At 37.9% G+C, this 21,295-nt stretch overlaps 4 protein-coding genes across 9 annotated transcripts; 2 read left to right on the top strand and 2 right to left on the bottom strand.

The window, feature by feature from the left end:
• LOC109714216 (probable LRR receptor-like serine/threonine-protein kinase At1g63430) lies at nt 860–6,859 on the top strand. Its single transcript, XM_020238727.1, has 13 exons — nt 860–1,162; nt 1,335–1,473; nt 1,634–1,705; nt 1,908–2,051; nt 2,144–2,272; nt 3,023–3,139; nt 3,217–3,278; nt 3,738–3,977; nt 4,080–4,285; nt 4,361–4,493; nt 4,581–4,738; nt 5,527–5,742; nt 6,371–6,859. Exons 1-13 carry the CDS (start codon nt 1,075–1,077, stop codon nt 6,620–6,622), a joined length of 1,956 nt encoding a protein of 651 aa, XP_020094316.1. The 5' UTR covers nt 860–1,074; the 3' UTR covers nt 6,623–6,859.
• LOC109714215 (SET and MYND domain-containing protein 4-like) lies at nt 6,813–14,137 on the bottom strand. Its single transcript, XM_020238726.1, has 16 exons — nt 13,909–14,137; nt 13,682–13,816; nt 13,313–13,399; nt 12,870–12,941; nt 12,391–12,601; nt 11,798–11,916; nt 10,973–11,380; nt 10,737–10,871; nt 9,647–9,781; nt 9,241–9,396; nt 8,973–9,150; nt 8,827–8,882; nt 8,553–8,716; nt 8,370–8,478; nt 8,034–8,114; nt 6,813–7,199 (listed from the first exon to the last, which is right to left on the bottom strand). Exons 1-16 carry the CDS (start codon nt 14,035–14,037, stop codon nt 6,972–6,974), a joined length of 2,403 nt encoding a protein of 800 aa, XP_020094315.1. The 5' UTR covers nt 14,038–14,137; the 3' UTR covers nt 6,813–6,971.
• On the top strand, nt 14,264–16,524 carry LOC109714218 (leukocyte receptor cluster member 1 homolog). The gene is made up of 3 exons (XM_020238731.1): nt 14,264–15,175; nt 15,261–15,324; nt 16,121–16,524. Exons 1-2 carry the CDS (start codon nt 14,469–14,471, stop codon nt 15,271–15,273), a joined length of 720 nt encoding a protein of 239 aa, XP_020094320.1. The 5' UTR covers nt 14,264–14,468; the 3' UTR covers nt 15,274–15,324; nt 16,121–16,524.
• Nucleotides 17,015–21,179, bottom strand: LOC109714217 (luc7-like protein 3). Of its 6 annotated transcripts, none has more exons than XR_002217266.1 (10): nt 21,002–21,179; nt 20,791–20,919; nt 20,676–20,715; nt 19,052–19,127; nt 18,781–18,978; nt 18,490–18,699; nt 18,039–18,391; nt 17,848–17,895; nt 17,195–17,255; nt 17,015–17,090 (listed from the first exon to the last, which is right to left on the bottom strand). XR_002217266.1 is itself a non-coding variant. In XM_020238730.1 (9 exons), exons 1-8 carry the CDS (start codon nt 21,042–21,044, stop codon nt 17,865–17,867), a joined length of 1,080 nt encoding a protein of 359 aa, XP_020094319.1. In that variant the 5' UTR covers nt 21,045–21,179; the 3' UTR covers nt 17,015–17,255; nt 17,848–17,864. The 6 variants fall into 6 exon arrangements, 3 of the variants coding, with proteins under 3 accessions (XP_020094319.1, XP_020094318.1, XP_020094317.1); XR_002217265.1 differs by adding an exon at nt 17,671–17,746 and having other exon boundaries at nt 17,015–17,255; XM_020238730.1 differs by having other exon boundaries at nt 17,015–17,255.

A 21,295-nucleotide genomic window follows, 5' to 3' on the forward strand; every position in this document is an offset into this window, starting at 1 on the left:
AGTTAAAATAAGATCGACTTAGTTATGATACTTAATTACATGAGAAAGCATACTCATTTTGAATGGGCGCCACAATATGTAATTGACATAAAAGTCCAACATGCATTTCATAGCCTCAATAATCAACATACCTGAATATGGATAAATACGTAATTAACTGAAAGAGAAAAATACTTAAGTTAGCGGAGATCACACATTTGCATTGTAGTCCCTCATATAGCATCCCCAAGCAAATCACTGTCCAAGCAGCTTCTAATCAATTTTTAGCCATTCATTATGGAATAGCATCTGTTGGAACAAAAAATAATTCTTTCATTTTTATTTAACTATTTAATTTATAAAAATAAAATTTTATTAAATTTAAAAATAATTTTATCAAGTTTAGCGGATTTAATTAGTTAACAGTTCAATGCACGACGATGAACTATAAATTTTTATCAAACTCTTTTATTTACCTGACCGAAGATATTTTAATTAATAATAAATAAAGTTTGGTAGATCAATTTAAAATTGCTTATAGTTGGGGGGTCTCTTGACCCCTTAAACTTCCAAATTGTTTTTATTTATATTTTTATACATAACTAAGCTATTCTATATGTAAAAACTCTACTGGTTGTTAATCACTAAATAACCTAATTTTATTTGATAAAAAATAATTAAAATTATCAAATTTAATAAAGCTTTTTAATTTTTTAATTGAAGTTACTTTTTTGTGAAAAGTTAGAAGTTGAGGGTGTCTTAATCAAAGAGATATGTTAAATTTAATACTTAAGGCCTCTCTGTACATTTTCAATTTTTTTTTNGTGCTCTCTCACTCTTCCTCGTTGTTGTTTTTTTTTCGACTCTCTCTCTCTCTCTCTCTCTCTCTCTCTCTCTCTCGCTCGCTCGCTCTATACCTTCGTTCTCTACGCTTCACTCTCGCACATTTCCTCGTTTATTTTGTTCGCTTCTCTCTCCAATTCTCCTCTTCTCCTCTCGTTTCTCCTAGGGTTGAGGGCTTTGTGCGTCGTCGTCGTCGTCGTCGTCTTCTTCTTGCATGCATCCGCTCCGGTCTCGCGTCTATTTCGCGGAGACATGTGTTGGATTCAAGGGTTTCGCCCTCTGCTTCTCGCGCTTGCGTGGGGGTGCCTCTTCGCCCGTTCTCAATCCGATCCCGACGAGGGTAAGCTCTTATTTTCTTTGTCTTCATCTCGATCGGAATCTTTGAATCAGTTTTCATGGATTTTTCTCGATGTTTGTCCTCTTTAAGTTATCTTTTGAGGAATTTTAGACCTCTCGAACGAGATTATGAGGATGGAAATGATTTTGTGATGCGGTATTGTTTGATTCCGCAGTTTCTGCGCTAAGCGCTTTCAAGAAGGCCATCTATGAGGACCCTCGTTCGATTTTATCCAATTGGAATGCCCAAGATGCGAATCCTTGTGGCTGGCTCGGTGTCATCTGTGCCTTTCCTCAGAATCACGTGATTTCTATGTAAGTAATGGATTGAATCGATTTTGATCTGAATTGTGCTTTACAGATTTTTGGATTATGTATAAAAATTATGGATGTATTGTCATTAGGATTAATTGCTCAAGAACCTAGTGTTTTGCCTGAATTTTGTGAGATTTGATACATTTTATGGCTTGTGCAGTAACTTGCCCAATTCGTCGTTGACGGGATTCCTCACACCGGCGCTTGGATCTCTTAGTTATTTGCAAGAACTGTATGCAAGCCTTTTAGTTGCTGTTTAATTCTTTTTAACATTGTTATCATGGATAAACGGGTAGCGCGCTACCTTTTTCTCAAAAAAAAAAAAAAAAAACATTGTTATCATGGACGATGTCATGTCGTGGAAGTTGTTCTATGAGCATCTCAAGTTTTCTTTCTTTCTTTCTTTCTTTTTTCTTTTTTTTTTTTTGCTGCAGAGTTTTGAATGACAATGAACTTCTTGGGCCAATACCGGAAGAAATTGGCATGTTGAAAAGCCTAACCCTGTTGAATTTGAGTTCAAATCAACTATCGGGGCCCATCCCTCCGGCAATTGGTGACTTGACCAGCATCTTAAAATTGTAGGAAACAACAGTTATATTGATTTATCCTTATTATTTGTTTTCGAGTTTTTCCAGTGTTTTTATGTATTTTGCTACTGAATTATTCTCAGAGATCTTCACTCAAATATGTTAACTGGCACTATACCCTCTGAGCTTGGTAAACTGGTGAGCATGGTTGAGCTGCGTATGGACAAAAACATGCTAACTGGAGTTATCCCTGGAAACAACAGTTCACAGAAGTGAGTGATCTTCTTTGCTGGGTATTTGTGAAGTGAAGTTTAAGGAATAACCGTGACATTTGACATTAGCTTTAAGTATTCTGTTGGTTTATAATATTTTCAATATTCTGAACAACTCTCCTAATCGTGAAGATTCTCCAAAAATGTTTTATTATGGCACTGAAGGCCTTAAAATGACCCGCTTGTAATCTTTTACTCTTTTCTAGCTGATAGCAAACTCCATAGCTTCAAATTTAGGCATGTAGATGGTCCATTCGTGAAATCTACAAGTAAGGATGAGGAAAAAAGAAATTAGACTGATAACCTAAATTTTGATCGATTCAACCTATAACCGATTAGGTTTTGCTTTGGAAAATTTTGAAAAAAATTGGTTTGATTTTGATTTGTTTTAGAAACCATCAACATAGAAAGCAAATGGAGGACAAGAGACTCTAGTTATAGCTATCAAATTTGTTATCTTCATGTATAAGGGTGATAGATAGTAGAAAAGATTTCAAAATCATCTCTCTCTCTCTCTCATATTACTGCGATTGCCAGTGAAGAAATTTTAAATTATTTATTTTACAATGCAATGTATATTGATCATAGTACTGTAGTTGTTGGTGCATTGCCATTACTGAGGTGTAAGATTTTTTAATTGGAATTCTAGCTTGAAAGACAACTGATACTTAAACCACCTGATTACGAAAAACTTTACAATTTGATTATGTACTTGCTCTGGATTTTAACTGTAAGTTTTTATTCATTCAGTTTATCCTCTGAAGGAAAGGATACTGGTTTGTGCCAATTATCTCAGCTGAAAGATGCAAACTTCTCATTTAATATGCTTGTTGGGGAAATACCTAAATGCTTCAGGAGACTTCCAAGGTACAAACTTTGGTTAAACATTTAAGACGACTTTTTTTTTATCTGAATTTAATATATTCTACAGCCTTCTTCTACAGATTAAGCTTTGAGGGAAATTGCTTCAATGATGGTGATTACTTGAATCATCCTGCTCAAAAATGTGAGATAACCTTTCTAAAAACGGTCTATCACTAAGAATATGATGTCCCATTTATTAGCAAAGTAGTGTGAGGTCAAAAGTCTATCCATACTTTTTTTCGACTGGCAAAAATGGATTTATTTGGAACACAATTAATGTGTTGAATATTGTGTTATCCGATAATTCTCCTTTTGGAATGGTTGTGCCATACCTTCTACACTCTACGCAAACCACTGGCTTTGTAACTATTGAGGTTTTGCTACTTCCGAAAATGCGCATAGGCTTCCAATTTATTTCAATTTTACATGCTTCAAATAGAAGCTCTTTTTACAATTTATTTATAGGTATTAGAAACAATTGTTAATCCTGTCCCATGATCTAAGATCTGTATTATCTGTTTGATATATGGATCATATATCAGTATTTTCCTTTTAGATTGTCAGGTGGAATTGAACCTTGAATTTCTTTTTAAATTTTCAGGTGCAAATGGCCAGCAAATAACAGAAGAAACATACAGTAATCCCAGAGAAAAGCATAAGCATAATAAGCGAAAGGAACCACTATGGCTTCTTATTTTGGAAATAATTACTGGAACCATTTTCGCCCTTTTCCTCATTACATATATTGTTGGTGCCACTAAGAGATGCAAATCGAAATCCTCCACCGTCATTCCTCCAGGGAGAAGCACAAGCTGGAAGGATCAGACAGTAATACCAATCAGTTACTACTAGCATGACTCTCTCTATCTCTCTCGCTCTCTCATATTGCAGTACTATTTGGAGGATACTGTTGGCTCATTAATTTACTTGCTGCATTTTGTAGATGAAGACTTGTTGAAAGGTGTGTTGAAAGTAAGCCGTCAGGAGCTTGAAGTAGCTTGTGAAGATTTCAGCAACATAATTGGGTCTTCTTCAGATGCTGTAGTATACAAAGGCACTATGAAGGCTGGGCCTGAAATTGCTGTTATATCTCTTTGCATCTTAGAAGACTGCTGGACTAGCTCTGTTGAACTTTACTTTCAGAAAGAGGTAATCATTTCATCTCATCCATCTTTTTAAGTACAACAAATTTTAACTAAGCATGTTTTTATACTATTGCTTCAGGTAGCAGATCTTGCACGGATAAATCATGAAAACATAGCTAAGTTGTTAGGTTACTGCAACGAAAGCAATCCATTTTCAAGAATGCTAATTCTTGAATATGCATCTAATGGGACACTCTGTGAGCACCTCCATTGTAAGTTGAAGAAAAATCGCTCTTGCTTGTGATATGAGATTGGCTATTTCGACAAATTTCAACCGTCAATTTTTTATTTTCTTTTAGATGGTGATGGATGCCAAATGTCATGGCCTAGGCGCATGAGAATTGCTCTTGGTATCGCTTATGGGCTGAGATACTTACACACTGAACTGCAGCCTCCTTTTGCTATAGCAGAGTTAACTTCCAGTGCAGTATATCTTACCGAAGATTTCTCTCCGAAAGTACAGCTATTTGTTTACAAATAATAGATTGTTTAAACTTTTTATTTTGTCTAATTGGTCAGTTTTTTCAAGAAATAATTAACCGAGAACATCGATTTACTAGTTTCAGTCTTCTCACGACTAAAAAGTTACCTTACTTGACTAGTATGTTTACTTTAAACTGAATAAGAATATTTGACTTGATATCATGAAGCCCCAAGGATAGTTAGACCTGCACAAAATTGGAAATATACTTGGTCAAATAGCATTAGTTTGGATATAATGGTTGCGGTCATAATTTTGAAATATATAAACAAATGAAGTCGAAAGCCCGACCACTTTATGATGTTTCCTATACAAATTTGGGCTAGTAACTTAGTATGAGAGTCAGAAACTGCTGTACTTCTTTTTCCTGTAGATCATGTACTGACATTATCATGTTTACTTATTATGCTTCCTTCCTTTTCCTTTAGATCAGGCACTGACCTTATCATGTTTATTATGCTTTCTATGACCTTGATTTACCTTATTTTCATCTATTGAACAGCTTATTGTTTTTGCTTGAACTTACTCTCCATCACAAAACTTGTTTGCTTAGTTTTGGTACTCTATACTTCCAATCATTTGTGTATGATCATGACATAACATTGCGTTCTGTTAATTAAAGCCTTTAAATCACGACATCTATCATTATAATTTTATTTTCAGTGGCTCTTTGGGTGCATTGCTTTGTTCATTTTATGCACGGTAATATATGGAACTCTTTAGGTTCTACTCATCATAAGCTCATCTCCATCTTTATCTTGCAGTTAGTTGACTTTGAAAGATGGAAAACTATACTCTCAAAACCGGGGATGAACACTGGATGTGTTGTCAATGGAGGTTTATTTCACAGCTATATTGATTCTCGTCAAAGGAGATATATGGATGTCCAGGCTAACACATTTGCATTCGGAGTTATTCTTTTGGAGCTGATTAGTGGGAGACCTGCATTTTGCAAGGAGCGAGGTTGCTTGGTGGACTGGGTAAGTGATTTCTTTTCATCGTGAACCATAAACAAAACTGTTAGCTGAATACTGTTTTCTACTGATGTCAAATTGACTCTTAACTTATAGTTAGGGACTAGTTGCTATCATTGCAATGGAATCCTTGCAGTGAATAATTACCTATAGTTAGGGACTAGTTGCTACATCAGTTAGTAAATAACTAGTATATTCGGCATCCTGCAGCTTCTGCTGGCGAACCTGATATTTCAAAATGAAATATTATGCTTCTAAAGTCGTTTTATCCTTCGCCGGGGTGTTTCATCTTATCTATTAAAAGAAAAAATAGGCTTGCATTATCTTTAGAACTCAAAACGTTGGTAAAAGAGGCTTGCATTTTCTTTTTTAGCAGCAGTAAATTTAGGCTGCAAAAAGTATGCAGTAGATCTGTAAGGAGTTGAAAAGTTTTTTGAAGATCTTTCAATTCCTCACAATTAAGAGTTCAGACGTCATGAGTTCTTATCAAACTTTTCGTATCCTTGTCATATTTAGTCAAAACAAACTTAAAGCAAATTTTTTTTTGGTATATATTTGTATGTTAAGATGCAGGTACTATAGCTCATTAACTAACATAAATCTGCTGAACATTGGTTTATATCGTTGGTTTCAGGCTCTACAATATTTGGGCGATCCACAAGATATCAGTAAGCTGGTTGACCCGGAGCTTAAAAATGTCAAGCCTGAAACACTGTCCGTAGTCTGCAATGCAGTAAGCCTCTGCCTCGAACATGAACCGACTAAGAGGCCATCCATGCAGATTATAACTGCCGTGTTGGAAGCTGCTATCGAGACATTGCCAGCAGCAGTTCTTAAAGATACTCCGTTGGCGTGGGCCGAGCTTGTAGTATCAACAGCTTCATGAGCCTCCACATTGTACATTCAATCTGTGAGCCCCCACTGTACATTCAATTTGTATGCCACTGTTGTCTTTTACTTCTGATTGATGAGCCAAATTTATGTCAGAGTCTCACAAACTATGACATCTACCTGGTTAGCTTGAGAACAAATCCTTTGTAGTAGTACACATCGCTTGTTGATTTGGCTTGGCTTAGTTTTCATGTAATTCTTTTGATAATTGATAAATCAATGAATTAACTAATGAGGGAATCATGTTAAAAATTATACGGTAGCCAACAATTCAGATCAAATCAAACCCAGATCTCATCAAATTGAACTTGTTGGAGCACGGAAGTAGATTTGGGTTGAATGGCTCATACTGACAAACGTGAAGCAATGCTAACGGCATCTTCTTTCAGGATACCAATATATGGAAATATTTTGTTCACGTCAGGCCCATAATGAAGTGAAAATATCACCTCGACTTGCTTTATGCTATCTGTAGCGCCGGTGCCATCACCTAAGTGCAGCTGAATAGTTGCAAGCTTGATTAACTCATGTCCGACGACAATGTGCTTGGCATGGTAAAGCTTTTCAAGGATCTGTTAGATGATAAGTTAAGATGCTCAATTAGAAAGCGCTTAATAAAGATATAGAGTATTTTATACTCAAATTTAACATATAATTTCACACATTAATTTTCTTGATTCTGCATATAATAATTGGCAGAAAGGACTTAAAGAACTGCTCCGAGATGGCAGTGACGAGCAAGCATGGAAGTCTCATCAGAAAAGAAAACCAGGCAAAGACGACAGCTCACAACATAAAGAACTAGTTTTGCATGCTTATAGCTTTACACTATTGATGTCAGCTGTAAAATGATCTAGACAATGTTACCTAGCCTTCAAAGTGCTCACATGCCATATTTCGAATTATAATTTATTGCATGACAACAAAGCAATATGACATTGGATTTATATGTAAAGCTAGTAAGATAATAACATTATGAATGAGATCTTTTGCTGTCATTTTTTGCATACTTAACAATAACAGTCACATATTTCAAACCCAGAGTTCCATATATAAGTAGATGGATCCATCTTTTTCTATTGATCCTTACGCTACTTGTTTTTGTTCTTAATTTTATTGCAGCCATTCACTTCAATATTATTAAATTAGAAAGACAAACAATATCCCAGCAAGCAGTACAGTTTTTTTAAATTAACGGCTGAAAATTAGATATTCAAGGCTAATGTAGATCACACTATATAAGGAATATCAGTTAATAGATAAACTAGCTCACCTTGTAACTAACATTAGCTTCTGACTTTATCATCCAACATGGAAATATCATTGATGTTCATCTCAAGTTGCTGGAACTGGAATACTACTAGGAAAATTTACTACCATGTTAAGTGATTTAAGAAATATAATACCTTGATCGATGCGTTGCAGTGCTTTGTTGCAGGTTCTAGATTTCCAATCTTAACAAAGGCCTCTGCTATATAGTCTTCAGCCTGCATTATTGCAATACATTTATTGAAGAACATACTTAAAAGCCTTCAATACCTTCCCACAGTATCAGTTCTCATCGCCGGTAATTACATCCTATACATTACACTCATTAACTACTAAAATTCGTACACTGTTGCTGATGTCATAAAACCTCAATGAACACAATAAAAAGTTCAAAACTAAATAGCGACAACAAAATCGCCCACAATTCTGCATTAATTTGATAATAAGAGATTAACATGGTAAAAAAAACTTACCTGAGCAACAAGCTTGCTATATGGATGCCTAACTGATTTAAGGAGATCAAGCAAATGCAATGCATTTGAGATTCCAACACCATCATTCAGGATTATAGAATCCTTTAACCTGTGAATGTATCTATAAAGATCTTCACATCTACCAACAGAAAGGTCAACTTTGGATGATCTAGAAAAGCATACCTTTTGATACTTAACAAAGCATTGTTGGACGTAGCAATGGCAGAATCTAAATCGATGCGTGAGCCACAACTCAAGCAATATGCAGGACCAATATGGGAGAAGGCACCAGATTTTTCGAGCAATTTGTGGGCCACCTTCTGAATTTCTTTGTCACTCACAGAATCCTATCAAGATGCAAGACTCTTAAAGAGAATAGAAAATCATCAAAAGAACTATTCATTAAGAGCTAAGACTACATGAGATTGGAATTGTTTTAAAAGGGTAAGTAGAATACTCGCAATGAGAGTCTGCAAACATGAGATTTTGCAGATAGTTGAACAAAATTTTCATGTTTGGAAATTGTTTGAACAAAATTTTCATGTTTGGAAATTGTTTGAACAAAATTTTCATGTTTGGAAATTGTTTGAACAAAATTTTCATGTTGTGGTTTTTGATAAGCGGTTTCTACCACTGCACCGAGACAGTTACGCTTGGGACACCGAAATGCATTAATGACAAGGTCTGAGAGGTTCAACTCTGAACAACTTAAACACTGGCATGTAAAATAGTACTGCTCTTCGAGTGATTTCTGTCTCTCCAGGAGATCCATCTGGCCGACCTACAAAAGAAACATATAAGCAAGAAAGTGAAGAGGGAGGTTGAAGCGGTCAGACTTTAATATAGAAACAGAGGAGAATTTACATATTACCTGAGGACCATATGATAGCTCAAGTGGAGACCACGCAGGTACAAATTCTGTTGAACGCAGAAAGAGGGTACGTGAAAGAAAATAAGCGTGAACATTTGGCTGGCATGAATGATTAAACAAACTGCCAGTGAGATAAATAGCTTGGCCAACCCTAACCTGGAAGGAAGGAGAAATGGGACCAAAAGTATTAGGGTCATGTAACGACTGAAAAATATGTCATGAGCTGCATGAGTTGGATTCTAATGCAAAAATAAAGATTTGGGTGTCTTTCATTGCTACGAGTAATAAGGTGAACATATCTAGATATTTTCCATCAATGAGTAGTTCTTCAGTCTAAACAGATAGCTGCACTAAGAAATTGCGTAGGTTAAAATAATAGCAACGAGCGTGAAATTTTCAAGCTAACCTGCTCTATGCTACTAAGCACATTATTAACTGCAGAAAGTTTTTGACCCTTCTTAAACTTCTCAGCTTCGTCTGTAGATTTTATGTGGATAATAGCCATCGAGTTGACCTTAATTTGGCATATTAGCAGAACCAACTGTAAAAGAGATGAACAGTATGAACAGTAAGGACAGTAATTTGATAAAATAAAACTAGCAGAAAATTTAACATCCAACATTTTGTCCCTTTCAAATGAGAGAAAAAAGGGAGTACGTGGCTATCAGCATAAACACTTAAAAAAGGCAAATAGTAATACAGGTTTTCTGTACCCCTATTTAGGCAAGACATTAGACCTCATAATCTGAGGATTTGACCTGTCTTGACAGTATGCAGGTGTCATATGACCAGACCTGATATAGTTTGAAAGACGTTCCAGGACTAGACAGGGATGCAAACTCAAAATTCTTGATTGTTTACCATCGATTGCAAGCTTATCAATTGCAGGCTTATAAAGACTTCAGGGTCTTATTATTTAAATTGTAGTTATTGGTTTTATGTTAGAACACTTTCTCAATCCACACCAACAATTTATGGTGTTATGTAGGAACTCAGACAGGTTGTCCAGACAGAAATATGCACTCAATATCTGTACTCACTAGGGATAAATGGCAAATCAAATCACAGAGCTCATTCCAGAAGAAAGTAAAGAGACTATATCAACGGAACTAATCTGATCTCTACCCTCTTTTGTACTAATAAAAGGCAATATATTCATGCATTCTAACAGAGCTAAAAACAAAATTTTGAAAGTCTGTTCTTACCATAAATAAGCACCAAACCTCCAAAATTTCGATAAAACACAAACTCTGACACGGGTTGTTCAGGACACAGGCTGTAACATCTAAACCTAGTCTATTTCACAAGTCATGGAGAAGCAATACATTTCAATAGACATTCTGGTGTCACAATATTTTGCATGCCAATATAACTCTACAACTACTTTAAGTGTTATAATAAATTGAAATGAGCACTGATTCTATGGCTAAATTTGATCCATCATTCTACGTTCTTACTAAATAACAGGGAATTTTGAAAAGAAAATTAATGAATACCTGCGATACTGTAGACTCAGTGCATGGAAAATCCATGCTATAATAGGTCTGGAGACAGAATGACAAGACAATTGCATACATATGAAACTCCAACTTGCTATCTGGAGGGATTTTATCATAGTGGTGAGCAAAATCCTGTCAACCAAGAACTCAACTGATTTAGCAAGGAACTCTTTCATAAATGTTGAGAATAGGAAAAGATATGTAGTCAAGACTCAAGAGAAACATGAACTCACAAAATTTTCCATAGGAACAGAGATCTTCCCGGCTAATCTTCTTTTTTCCATACTATTTGCCACTACTCGACCGGCCAAAACTATGTCAGGGGGAAAAACAGCGGGCCAATTTGTGCCTCCACATTCATGTCTGTGTTCAGGAATGTGCTCGAAGTGTTTATCATTTTCAATATTTTTGGTATAATTTGCACTCGTAACATCCGTAATATGCTTTGCAAGATCTGGAGAAAAATTGTTTTGAGCAGGACAAAAAGCTCGGTTCCAACAAAATTGTTCTCCTCCAGCTTGTTCTTGGCACTTCTGTGAACAGTAAATTGGTATTGTACATGATGAACAGAATAAAACATCTGCAGGAACTTCATTGAAGCAAAAATGGCAATGAGTCTCCCGGCATGATTTCATCACGACCTGCACATGATCAAGAAAAATAAGAAGCGTATACAAGTATGGAACAACTGATTTCTGTAAAACTTAAGCAGCAAGAGAATAGCTTTTCAATATGGTCTAAGCAATAGTCCTTTGGTCTGGGCGTGCGAATAGACCCACGACACGGCTTTGAATTAAATAGATAGAAGTCTTTCTCTTCAATATAAATTGCGCCTACTAGGCTGGATTTGAACTTAGCACTTCCTACTCTAACACGATGCGCAACAAAGAATTTCTCTAAAAGCTTAAAATGTGTTAAAGCACTGCAAAATGCTTCCAACTAGAGGAAATGCAAGGTATCACTTCCCACCGAGACAATAGTGAGGTCACACAGGCATCAGATTATAGAGGATAAATGAAGGAATTATTTTAATAGCTTAGGAGATATCTTTATTGTACCGCAGCAAGTGGTTCTTCAGTATGAAGCAAAGAAGCTGGAGGAATGTCTTTTGGAGAAGCCATTCCTTTGCCTTTAGCGGGAGTTGAGACACATTGTAGTACTACAGGATGCGAGTCAGCTGTCACAAGGCCAAACAACATCAGTCCCATGAACATATATAGGAATATTTAAATAGTCAGTTGCTTGAAAAAGAAAAAAAAAATCCATGCTGCAAGTTTCACTCATGATAAAATATAGACATGACAAGCAGAATGGCATGTGTAACAAGGTGAAGCTACTAATTGCAAATAAATTAAGAAATATTGACTCCAATATGTTTATCCTTTTCATGAATTATCTCTTATTTGGTCTCCATGAGCTGACAAACTGAACTAGCTGCAATCTATCTCCTTCTAAACATTCTATGTTACTTAATTCTATCATGTGCTGTTTTCCAGAAATGAGTTGTGACAGAAAAGCATTTAGAACACAGCTTAAAAAGAGGGTTGGAAATGACAATATGCTTCATGCGTTTGGTAAACTAGGCAAACATCTGATCAAAATTGATAAAAATATAAGAAAGAATATTTCAAGATATCTGAAAAATGCAGACCTAAAGATGTCAATTCCTTTTCTGTGTCACTATTGTTCGGTATGCGAGCTCCATTTGTGCCATCATGTTTGCCTGTTACCATCTTCAACTCTTCTTGTATGATGCTTTTGCCAGAGGTGCTGCTTTCCATACTCAACGCAACCTCTAAATCACTTACGGAAGCAACATAGTTTCTTAAAGAAGCATTTACCTTTCCTCTCCTATACCATGCCTGCAATTAAAGGAAAATGGGCCAATAAAAACCTGCACACATATATGACAAGTCCTAAGGATAGTAACAATGTCAGCCAAAATGATGATAAATGAGAAAAGGACTTCACTATATTATCATCTTAGTCAAATAAACAGTGATGTCTCTTGTTACCACATAATGTCTTGATGACAACTACTTCATCAAACATAATAGAAGAAAAAAAGAAATCAAATGTGTAAAACTTTTGCAATTTTAGTATGTGTAGTCTAGTTGCTTACCCTCTTACCTTCACATAACTGGGCAAAAGTCCAATGGCCCTGTTGCAATCCCGCAGGCACTCCTCAAAAAGACCTAATTTCTGCGAAAACAGAAGATAATTAAATTACAAGTAGAACAAAGCATTAGTAACATAGAAACGGTGTGATGAGACATTATAAATTATGATGCTACAGAATGTGACAAGAATGTATCGCAATCTCTTAGCGTCTGTAATTTTCTCCCTATTCTCTTTGTATTTAATTATCATGAGGACTTGCATGCATGCTCAAATGGCTTGCAACTTTTGCTGTCAGATCTCAGCAGTTGGAGATACCCTCTTTGTATCTCATTGGACTGCAAAAGAGATGGATGAGCTAGTCCAATGCTTGTCCTAATTTTGTGGCTCTAGTTTAAGTGTTTAACACCCATGATTTACCATTTAAGAGGCAAAGCCCAGTAATAAAGACTTACATGCATAGCAGCGGCCCGGTTAACATATAGTGTTGCACCCAACTTCACATCTATGTCATCAAAACTCATGGGCAGTTGTCGTAAAGCCTATTTAAACAGAGCACAAGAATTTTATAAAATTGCTTATATCAGCGGTAACCATATAATGAGTAGAAAAAACAAGCAATTTATGAGAAATAATGAATCACAAGGAATCAGGTGCTTCAACCGTTCCAATCTAATAATAGAATAAATAATTTCACAGAATCTTGAGTTGAGTAAAACAGCTAATTTCTCGACTCATATCGCCAAAATTATATTTCAAGAATCAAAATCATAAAAAGAAACAAAAAAAAAGGAAAAAAAAAAAAGAGAGGATAGGATCGCAACCTGAGAATAAAAGCTCAGAGCTTGATGAAACTCTCCTTTTGAGAAGCACCTATTCCCTTCTAGTTTCAAATCAAGAGCTGCTTTTTGGCTCTTCCGACACAATGCCATTTCCGAACCTGTTAATTCCTCGATAACCTACGAAATTCCGTAGCCCTAATCGATTACTCCACCAGAGAAAGAAAACGAAACCGAAATTAAACAAGAAAAGGCTCGATAGATGGAATTACTTGGTGAAAAAGAGGTAAAGGGCGTAGGAAATGGAGAAGCGAAGAGCACGTGAGCGCGAGCTTCTCAGTGGTGCTCTCGCCGATCGCGTGCTTGAGATCGTTCGGGATGAGAGATTTTAACCTCTCCATTTCTTTTTTCTCGAGCTCAAAGACGCAGTGAGAAAGAAGAAGAGAATAATAAATAGAGAAGAAGCTCGAATTTTGGACAAAGGAGAGAGAGAGAGCAATCGAGCAAACCCCTTTAAACAACCCTAATAAAAACTCTAATTCCTTACCGAGTCGGTGCGTGTAACCTGGAATCCGAATCACCACGTCACTTGAGTCGTCTCCGCATAAAAGAATATATGCGACCTTCCGTATTTGTACGCACATATGATTCGCTATTCTTGCGTGCGTATATTATAGTATACGCTCATCCGCGAATAAAGTTCTTCCCCTTCGTCCCCAACCTCTAGCGATTAGCGAACGCCTCTGTTGAGATTTCCGAATCACCGCCCCTCGAAACCCTAGATCGATCGATCCCCACAAAACCCTAGCCCTAAAGAGGTGAGATCGGGGAGATGGGGGGGCACGGAGGCCTCAACATCCTGCCTCAGAAGCGGTGGAACGTCTACAACTACGAGAACCGCGAGAAGGTGCGCCGCGACGAGGAGGCCGCCGCGCGGGAGGAGCAGCTCAAGCGCGAGCAATCCCGCCGCCGCGACACCGAGTTCCGCCTCGAGCGCCTCCGCCAAGCCCGCGGCCTCGCCACCCCCACCGCCACCGCCACCTCCTCCGCCGCCGCCGCCGCTAAGCCGGAGGAGGCGGCGCCGCCCTCCGATTCGCGGCACATCAACCTCTTCGACGGCGTCCCGGACTTCGCCTCCCTCGCTGGCCAGGACGAGGGCAAGAGGCCGCTGAGAGGCGAGGAGGGGGGCGACGGGGGCTCCAGGAACCCTAAGCGGCGGCGGAAGGAGCAGGAGCCCCCAAAGGTGGTGGCCCCCGAGGACGAGAAGTATCGGCTAGGGTATGGAGTCGCCGGGAAGGGCGTGAAGGCGCCGTGGTACCTCAGGAAACCATCGGCGTCGGCCGAGGATGCCCTAGACGAGGGTGCGAAGGGGTCCGGTTCTTCCAATGGCGGAGCCGGATCAGCGAAGAAGAGTGGGGGAAAGAAGTCGATAGAGGAGTTGAGGGAGGAGCGGATGAAGCGGGAGAAGCAGGAGAAGGGGCGGGAGCGGGCGCTTCTTGCATCCATGGGTAAACAGAGAGGCGATCGGAGATTATCTAGGTAGTAGATAGTCCCTTTTTTTCTTTTTCCTCTTTTTGTTCTTAATTATTGATTGTGATGATAAATATTGGTCTTTCCTCTTCAGGCGAGCTACTTAATTTGGCAACCCATTGAGCTGGGAGGAGATTGCCTAGAAGATCAATCTGATGGTATCATCTTCTTTTTCCTTAGATACTACATACATATTATTGAATGAAGAAGTTGTATTATTTTGTTGTTAGTACAACGTATTCTGCTTTGAAACACTCTATATAATGCTGCGACTTCGTAGGCAATTCCCTACTGGAATCTTTCAGAATTGCAATTGGTTGCAAGATGAGATTGTTAGCTAAACCTGCCTTCATCTGCTTCTGTAAATGTGTAGCTATTGATGTTTCAAATTCTTGCCATGTTTGTCGAAGAAGCTAAGCGTAGGGATTGATCCTCTTGAAGATCTAACAAGCCGTTATAGTTTTTGGTGATTTTTATGATAAGTTTGTTCTGCAATCTCGTAATGTCCCTATATAAATTTTAGAATTATCTCAGGTGGTGGATGAGTGGGTGAGAGTAAAATCTTTCTAGAAAAATTCGACCAAGGTTTGTAGGTGTCACTTATGAACTAAACTTGCTCATTTATTCTTCATAGAGGATAGGATGCCTAAATGTTGCTCGCTCAAAATATAATTAGTGATTGAGAAAAGGAGTTGTTCTTGACAAGCCCGTCGAACTTATTATAGCAGGTTGTTTTTGCTGAACATGTTTCTCTTTGTAGCTGATGTATGCTTATAGATTTATCTTTAAAACTGATACAGAATTCGAATGAAACATATGAGAACCAGTTCAAAGTTGGTTAAGCTTTTATCATGCTCTTCTCGCTCTTATGTAGGCTTAAGTAGGCACCTTAATAACTAGGTCTTCTAGTCTTAAGAGTTGCACACAATTTTTATCTTTTGGATGCAAATGCAGGGTGCAACTTACAGGATTCTGTCTGATAAGTCAGCCGATATTCAGCACCTTGAGGAGACCATCAAGTATCCGAGCCCCATCTACTAGGGGCAAAAGTTTTCTGATTTTTGTGGGCTCTGCAAAGCCTGCAAAGAGCTTCGTAGGTATATGGATTCGCTTGCGTGCGAATCCATATGGCTTAATGTAATAAATTGGATGCTTAGAAAAGTTGCATTGTGATACATGATCTGTAGATAGAATGATAGAAACTGTCGTAATGCTTTTTGCCCTTCTTCATTTATTTAAATTTAAATATCAAGCTCTCCTAGTTTTCTTCTATGAGTGTGGGAGATTACTGTTTGTGATTGTCAACAATTGCAGGCATGTTTATGTGCCATTTTACGTGTACATGTTAATTTGCTGATTGTGTAATGTGTTACAACCAGTTGCCCTCCACTGTAAGCAAAGGTGGCAACGAGTCCTGGAAAAACCGCAAACGCTTTGCCCAGCTATATAGCCAGCTAATTAATATGCAGGTGACCAAATCCTCAAATTGGCATGCAGTGTATGTTCAAATATTTTAAATGTTTATGCCTGTAACTGCACGACTCTGGAAACGTTCGTGTTTACCATATTGGTTATTTTTTCAATCTAGAAGCATGTAATTAAAATAAAAATAAAAAATCCACAGAAGGAACCAGAACTGGCCACCCACATCCGGTTCAAGTACCACACTTTCCAAATGCTTTTGCTCAAATTTCTGATTCTGTAGCATTGAGTTGCAGAAGCATTTACTTGATAACTTAAATGATGCAATTCCTATTTCAAAATGCAGTTAGGGTTCAAGATGCAAGGGATTAGAAACTTCATTGTTATTCAGTTAGCTAGCAAGAAAGAATGCTGCTCAGACAAGAATTCATGAACCGATAGTTACCGAATCTTCATTTAGCCAACATGCTACGGCTATTATCAACTGACATGATACCCAGCACTAAAATTTGCATCAACAATAATTGCATCACATATATAGTCGTTATCAAGGTTGTGACAAGATACAATTAATCCTAAATCAGCAAAAAACTTGAAGCCGCTTACGGCGTAGCTTCTGTTTTTGTGCCATAGCTCTGCAAAGTCAAGGGCTTCAATATATGTGTGCCTAAACCAGCAACCAAAGAAAATAAATGCTGAAGCTACATATAGTGTTCAGAAAGTAAGGCAAAGAATTCAAATTATTCATACTTCCAATTGCAAGACAGACTTTTTCTTTGCTATCAACTGCCATCCAAAAGAAAACCAAGTAATGGCTCGACAACATCTAAAACAATTTGTGTAAGTTATTTTTCAAAGGTCTAGTTTCTCTCTGCACCAAGAAACAAGGACTAGATGCTTATATGTGCCATTTAACAATTTCATGGTTCTCCTTTAAGCCCTCGGAATGCTTCTTAAGCATATGATTACTTGAAAACTATTTTTTTGTGCTAAGATTACTTGAAAATCATAGGCTTAGATGAATACTTGCCTGGAAGGTTGGCAGCAACAAAAAAATCGAACGACTATATAACACATGTTACCTTCGATAAGCTGATCAACAGACACCTTCCTTGGTAATTCATAATTCATGTTAACCAGATTGAACTGCCATCATAACTAAGATAAAGGCAACAAAACAGCCCAAACATGCATTTATATGGAGCCACAGCATAAATCAACTCAAAACTTCCAATGTAGAGAGGACAGATTATACCTACCTGAAAACGTTTTCCCTCTAATAAGAAGACCATGTGATTTCAACGTAGCTGTTAAACAGCAACAGACTTAATCCAAGCACATTACATAGCAGTAAGGGATAGAAGAAATGGTCTACCACTTTCAATCTGAGAACTGAAATAACTATTTATGCATATGAGTTAATGCCGCTGAATTGAGCTTTTCTGATTACCTCCTATAACCATGCCTGATTGGAGAGCGGGATCTGCTCCTTTCGCGGACTCTATCCCGTGGCACATCTTCACTGCGGTTTCTGTATCTCTCCCTCCTGGAATCTCTGCCATTTCTGTTATAATCATGCCTATAATCTGACCCCCTCCCACCATCCCTGCCTCCTGTTCCGCTCCGTTCTCGAGAACTTTCTCTCTCAGAACCTCGGTCTTTGTAACGGTCATGCTCACGATCACGCTCTCCAGACCTTTCTGTACCTCTGTTCTCATATTCCTTTTCTTTCCTCTTTCTTCGTTCTTCCATCTCTTTCTCCTTTGTCAGCCTCTCTTCTTCTCTCGCCTTCTCCTTTGCAGCCTGAAGAGGTAACCAGAATACAATCACTTTCCTCTTAACAAAAATAACAGAATGTCTTCACCCTAAAAAAAAGAAGAAAATCAATATAAAAACCTTACCTTAAACTCATTCAGAAAATCTCTCACCATTCCATAACCAATATGCTGTTTTCCAGTTACATGAGATTGTGTCCTCTCAGCCGCATCGTTAGCCACTAGAAAGGAGCCACATATCTCACAAAGTGCCATCTTCTTCTCCTGGGGAAGAATCATCGTTTTGTCATTTGATTGCAGGGTTAACGCTGTCTTCTCAGCGTTTAGCATATCCACCTGCAAAAGAGGTCCGTCACTTTTAAATATCAATTGATAAGCTAAAGAAACTTTACCTAAATTGGGCGCTTTGTGCAATACCTTCCTCATAAGAGCCTCAGCTTCATCAACTTTTCCAGCTTCACCAAGTGTCTCAACTTGCTCCAATAGTTTCTTGATTTTTTCTTCTAGCACCAAGAGCTGCTCCGATTTCTCAGCTGGGATTGCAGGAGGCGTTACTTCTACATCCTGGGCTAGCCGTTCACGACCACGCCTGACTTTCCTGTCCAAGTCTGTCACCTACAATAAGGAGCATAGAACAATTAAAAAGAAATTCATGTGCACGAGTAAGTGATTTGAGTGCTAAGATTACCAGTCTCTCACAAAATTGGGCGAGATCTGCTTCGAATCTTGGGACGTACATATCATGTCTAGGGGACTTCTCAAAACTGCAATTCATCAAAAATCTGGTTAAAAAATGGCAATTAGGAAAGAGCAGTATGATATCATTAATGGTGATGATGCCAAAGGACGGGTATGAATTTGAAAAGCAGGAACAACACATTACAAAATGCATGTATGAATATGTCTTTACATTTAACCTCTGACTCAGAATACTTTACATTAAAAATATCCACTTAAAATACAAAAGAGCTAAGATGCTAAACGTGTTTTAACTGCTCATCTACAAATTTGCTAAGATCTTCATTCATCCGAATAAGTGTAGGTTCATCGTTCCAAAAACATGGCCATTAAATCACCCACTTCAATTGAAACATCTCAAATACAGAAAAATTCAAAGGGTGTTTTAACTCTTCCCACCTCCAAGCTGACTTTTCAAGATAAACAGAAGCCTTTATTTCTATGGGCGCTTGAAAATTCCATTGCATCCATCCATAATACCTCAATCCATTTTGAACACTTCATTTTAAACAGATTGAAATCCTGGCTTCACCACCCTGCAATACAAATTGCTCAAAATGTCTTGTATGCCCCATATTGCCCTTTCTGCCTCCACCAATTCCGAATTGCCCTATTGTTTCAAAAAGTCTTCATGGCCATCAAGTGTCCTATGCCATTTTTATTGCATAACTTATCAACATCTATCACTAATGAGGCATTATTCCTGGGGAAGCTCCATACAACAACAAATTTAGTATAACTAACTCAATGTATTCTTGACAAATATTCATAGAGCAAAAAACCACAATGTGAGACGTTCGGCCATCCTCAGCATCCCAAGTTCCACTCCAATTTGCCGCAATCATTCATCATGCACCGCCAGACCACATGTTCATCTCTAACAATTCTAGAGGAAATGCACCTCGTAGATAATGTTCAGTACCATAAGACAAAATTCAATACAATTTGAATTCAGGTGCATCGTCTGCAGCAATGATGTCCAGCAAATGCCGGAAAAATTAATGCCGTTAAGTTTAAGATAGATCAACAGTCAAATTGTGAAGTCCAGGGTAAGCTGCCAGGAGCTGACGCTTACTTCCTCGAACAAATTTCGGACATTCAGGTGGATTTCATCCCCAAAGAACTGAAGTTTCTTTGATTACACCGACCACTTATAAACAAAACCAAGAGGGATAAACTATCCCTTAACAGTAGTTCCATGCAAAAAGCTTTAGTCAGTTACCTCAAAAGAAAAACAATGCAACATCCAGAGAACTCCAAATTGTCTTATTTAGCATAGCACGCCAGTAACTCATATTAAAGTTCCCTCCTACATGACAAATGCAAAGCAGCTAGCTTTAAAAACATTTTAAATCCAAACATAGACAGGAAAATAAAATAGAAACAGGCCAGCCACAACCATTGTCTTGAATTGCAGATTAAGTTACAGAAACTTCACATTCCAACCAAAAATATAAGGCATAAATTTAACAATTCCATCAAGGAACACACAAGTAGAGGTTCAAGATCCAGCAAACCAATCGTTGCATCAATGATATCATTAGGAGATATTACGATGTGAAAATAATATTTACCTTTCCTTGAGCTTCAAATCATGGATTTTAGGGCAAGGTCCTGAGAGATGAATAAATCGTTAAAACTTAAGCCAAATAAAGAAAAATTGAAGAAAATGGAGCTCGAGAGGGATACCGAGATCGCTCTTCGTGTTGACGAAGAGATCGTGGGGGCAAAATCGCACCATAAAAGCGCCGCAAACCTCTCTATCGTCCCATTTGATCTCTCTATAACCCCTCTTCTCCTCCTCCGTAAGATTCCGCGCTACGATCACCAATAAGAGTGAGGAAAAACAGATCGAAGAATCGGAAAACAAACTCTGGGATCGCGAGGGATTGATGATTACCTGCGCCCATGAGTTCATCGAGAAGAGCTCTTTGCGCATCCATGGCGGAGGAGAAACTCTAATTTCTCGCGTGGAGAAGAAGAAGAAGAAGAGCGTTAGAGGAAACCCTAGCGTCGAGGAGGGAAAGGGTAGGGGCGGTGGAGAAGGATAAAGCAATAATCAAAGTGTCTTATAATGTTGTGATCGGCGAGGAGGGGCGGAGTTTTAAGCGTGGTACATGAGGTGCTCGATAAAACTTTTCCATTAAAAAAAAAACAAATTATTATATTTAAAATTTTGATTTGATTATGATTT

The sequence above is a fragment of the Ananas comosus genome, linkage group 8 (genome assembly GCF_001540865.1).
Source record: "Ananas comosus cultivar F153 linkage group 8, ASM154086v1, whole genome shotgun sequence".
Classification (NCBI taxonomy): domain Eukaryota; kingdom Viridiplantae; phylum Streptophyta; class Magnoliopsida; order Poales; family Bromeliaceae; genus Ananas; species Ananas comosus.

What these genes read in the sequence shown, in the direction of transcription:
- LOC109714216 (XM_020238727.1), top strand. Translation starts at nt 1,075, where the DNA reads ATGTGTTGGATTCAAGGGTTTCGCCCTCTGCTTCTCGCGCTTGCGTGG. An exon ending in CTTAGTTATTTGCAAGAACT is followed by an intron (nt 1,706 to 1,907) that starts GTATGCAAGCCT and finishes TTTTTGCTGCAG; the next exon opens with AGTTTTGAATGACAATGAAC. An exon ending in GGAAACAACAGTTCACAGAA is followed by an intron (nt 2,273 to 3,022) that starts GTGAGTGATCTT and finishes TTATTCATTCAG; the next exon opens with TTTATCCTCTGAAGGAAAGG.
- LOC109714215 (XM_020238726.1), bottom strand. Translation starts at nt 14,037, where the DNA reads ATGGAGAGGTTAAAATCTCTCATCCCGAACGATCTCAAGCACGCGATC. An exon ending in AGCTATCATATGGTCCTCAG is followed by an intron (nt 9,151 to 9,240) that starts GTAATATGTAAA and finishes TTTCTTTTGTAG; the next exon opens with GTCGGCCAGATGGATCTCCT. An exon ending in ACTGCAACGCATCGATCAAG is followed by an intron (nt 7,200 to 8,033) that starts GTATTATATTTC and finishes ATCATCTAACAG; the next exon opens with ATCCTTGAAAAGCTTTACCA.
- LOC109714218 (XM_020238731.1), top strand. Translation starts at nt 14,469, where the DNA reads ATGGGGGGGCACGGAGGCCTCAACATCCTGCCTCAGAAGCGGTGGAAC.
- LOC109714217 (XM_020238730.1), bottom strand. Translation starts at nt 21,044, where the DNA reads ATGGATGCGCAAAGAGCTCTTCTCGATGAACTCATGGGCGCAG. An exon ending in CGATGAACTCATGGGCGCAG is followed by an intron (nt 20,920 to 21,001) that starts GTAATCATCAAT and finishes TGGTGATCGTAG; the next exon opens with CGCGGAATCTTACGGAGGAG. An exon ending in ATCAGGCATGGTTATAGGAG is followed by an intron (nt 17,896 to 18,038) that starts GTAATCAGAAAA and finishes GCTGTTTAACAG; the next exon opens with CTACGTTGAAATCACATGGT.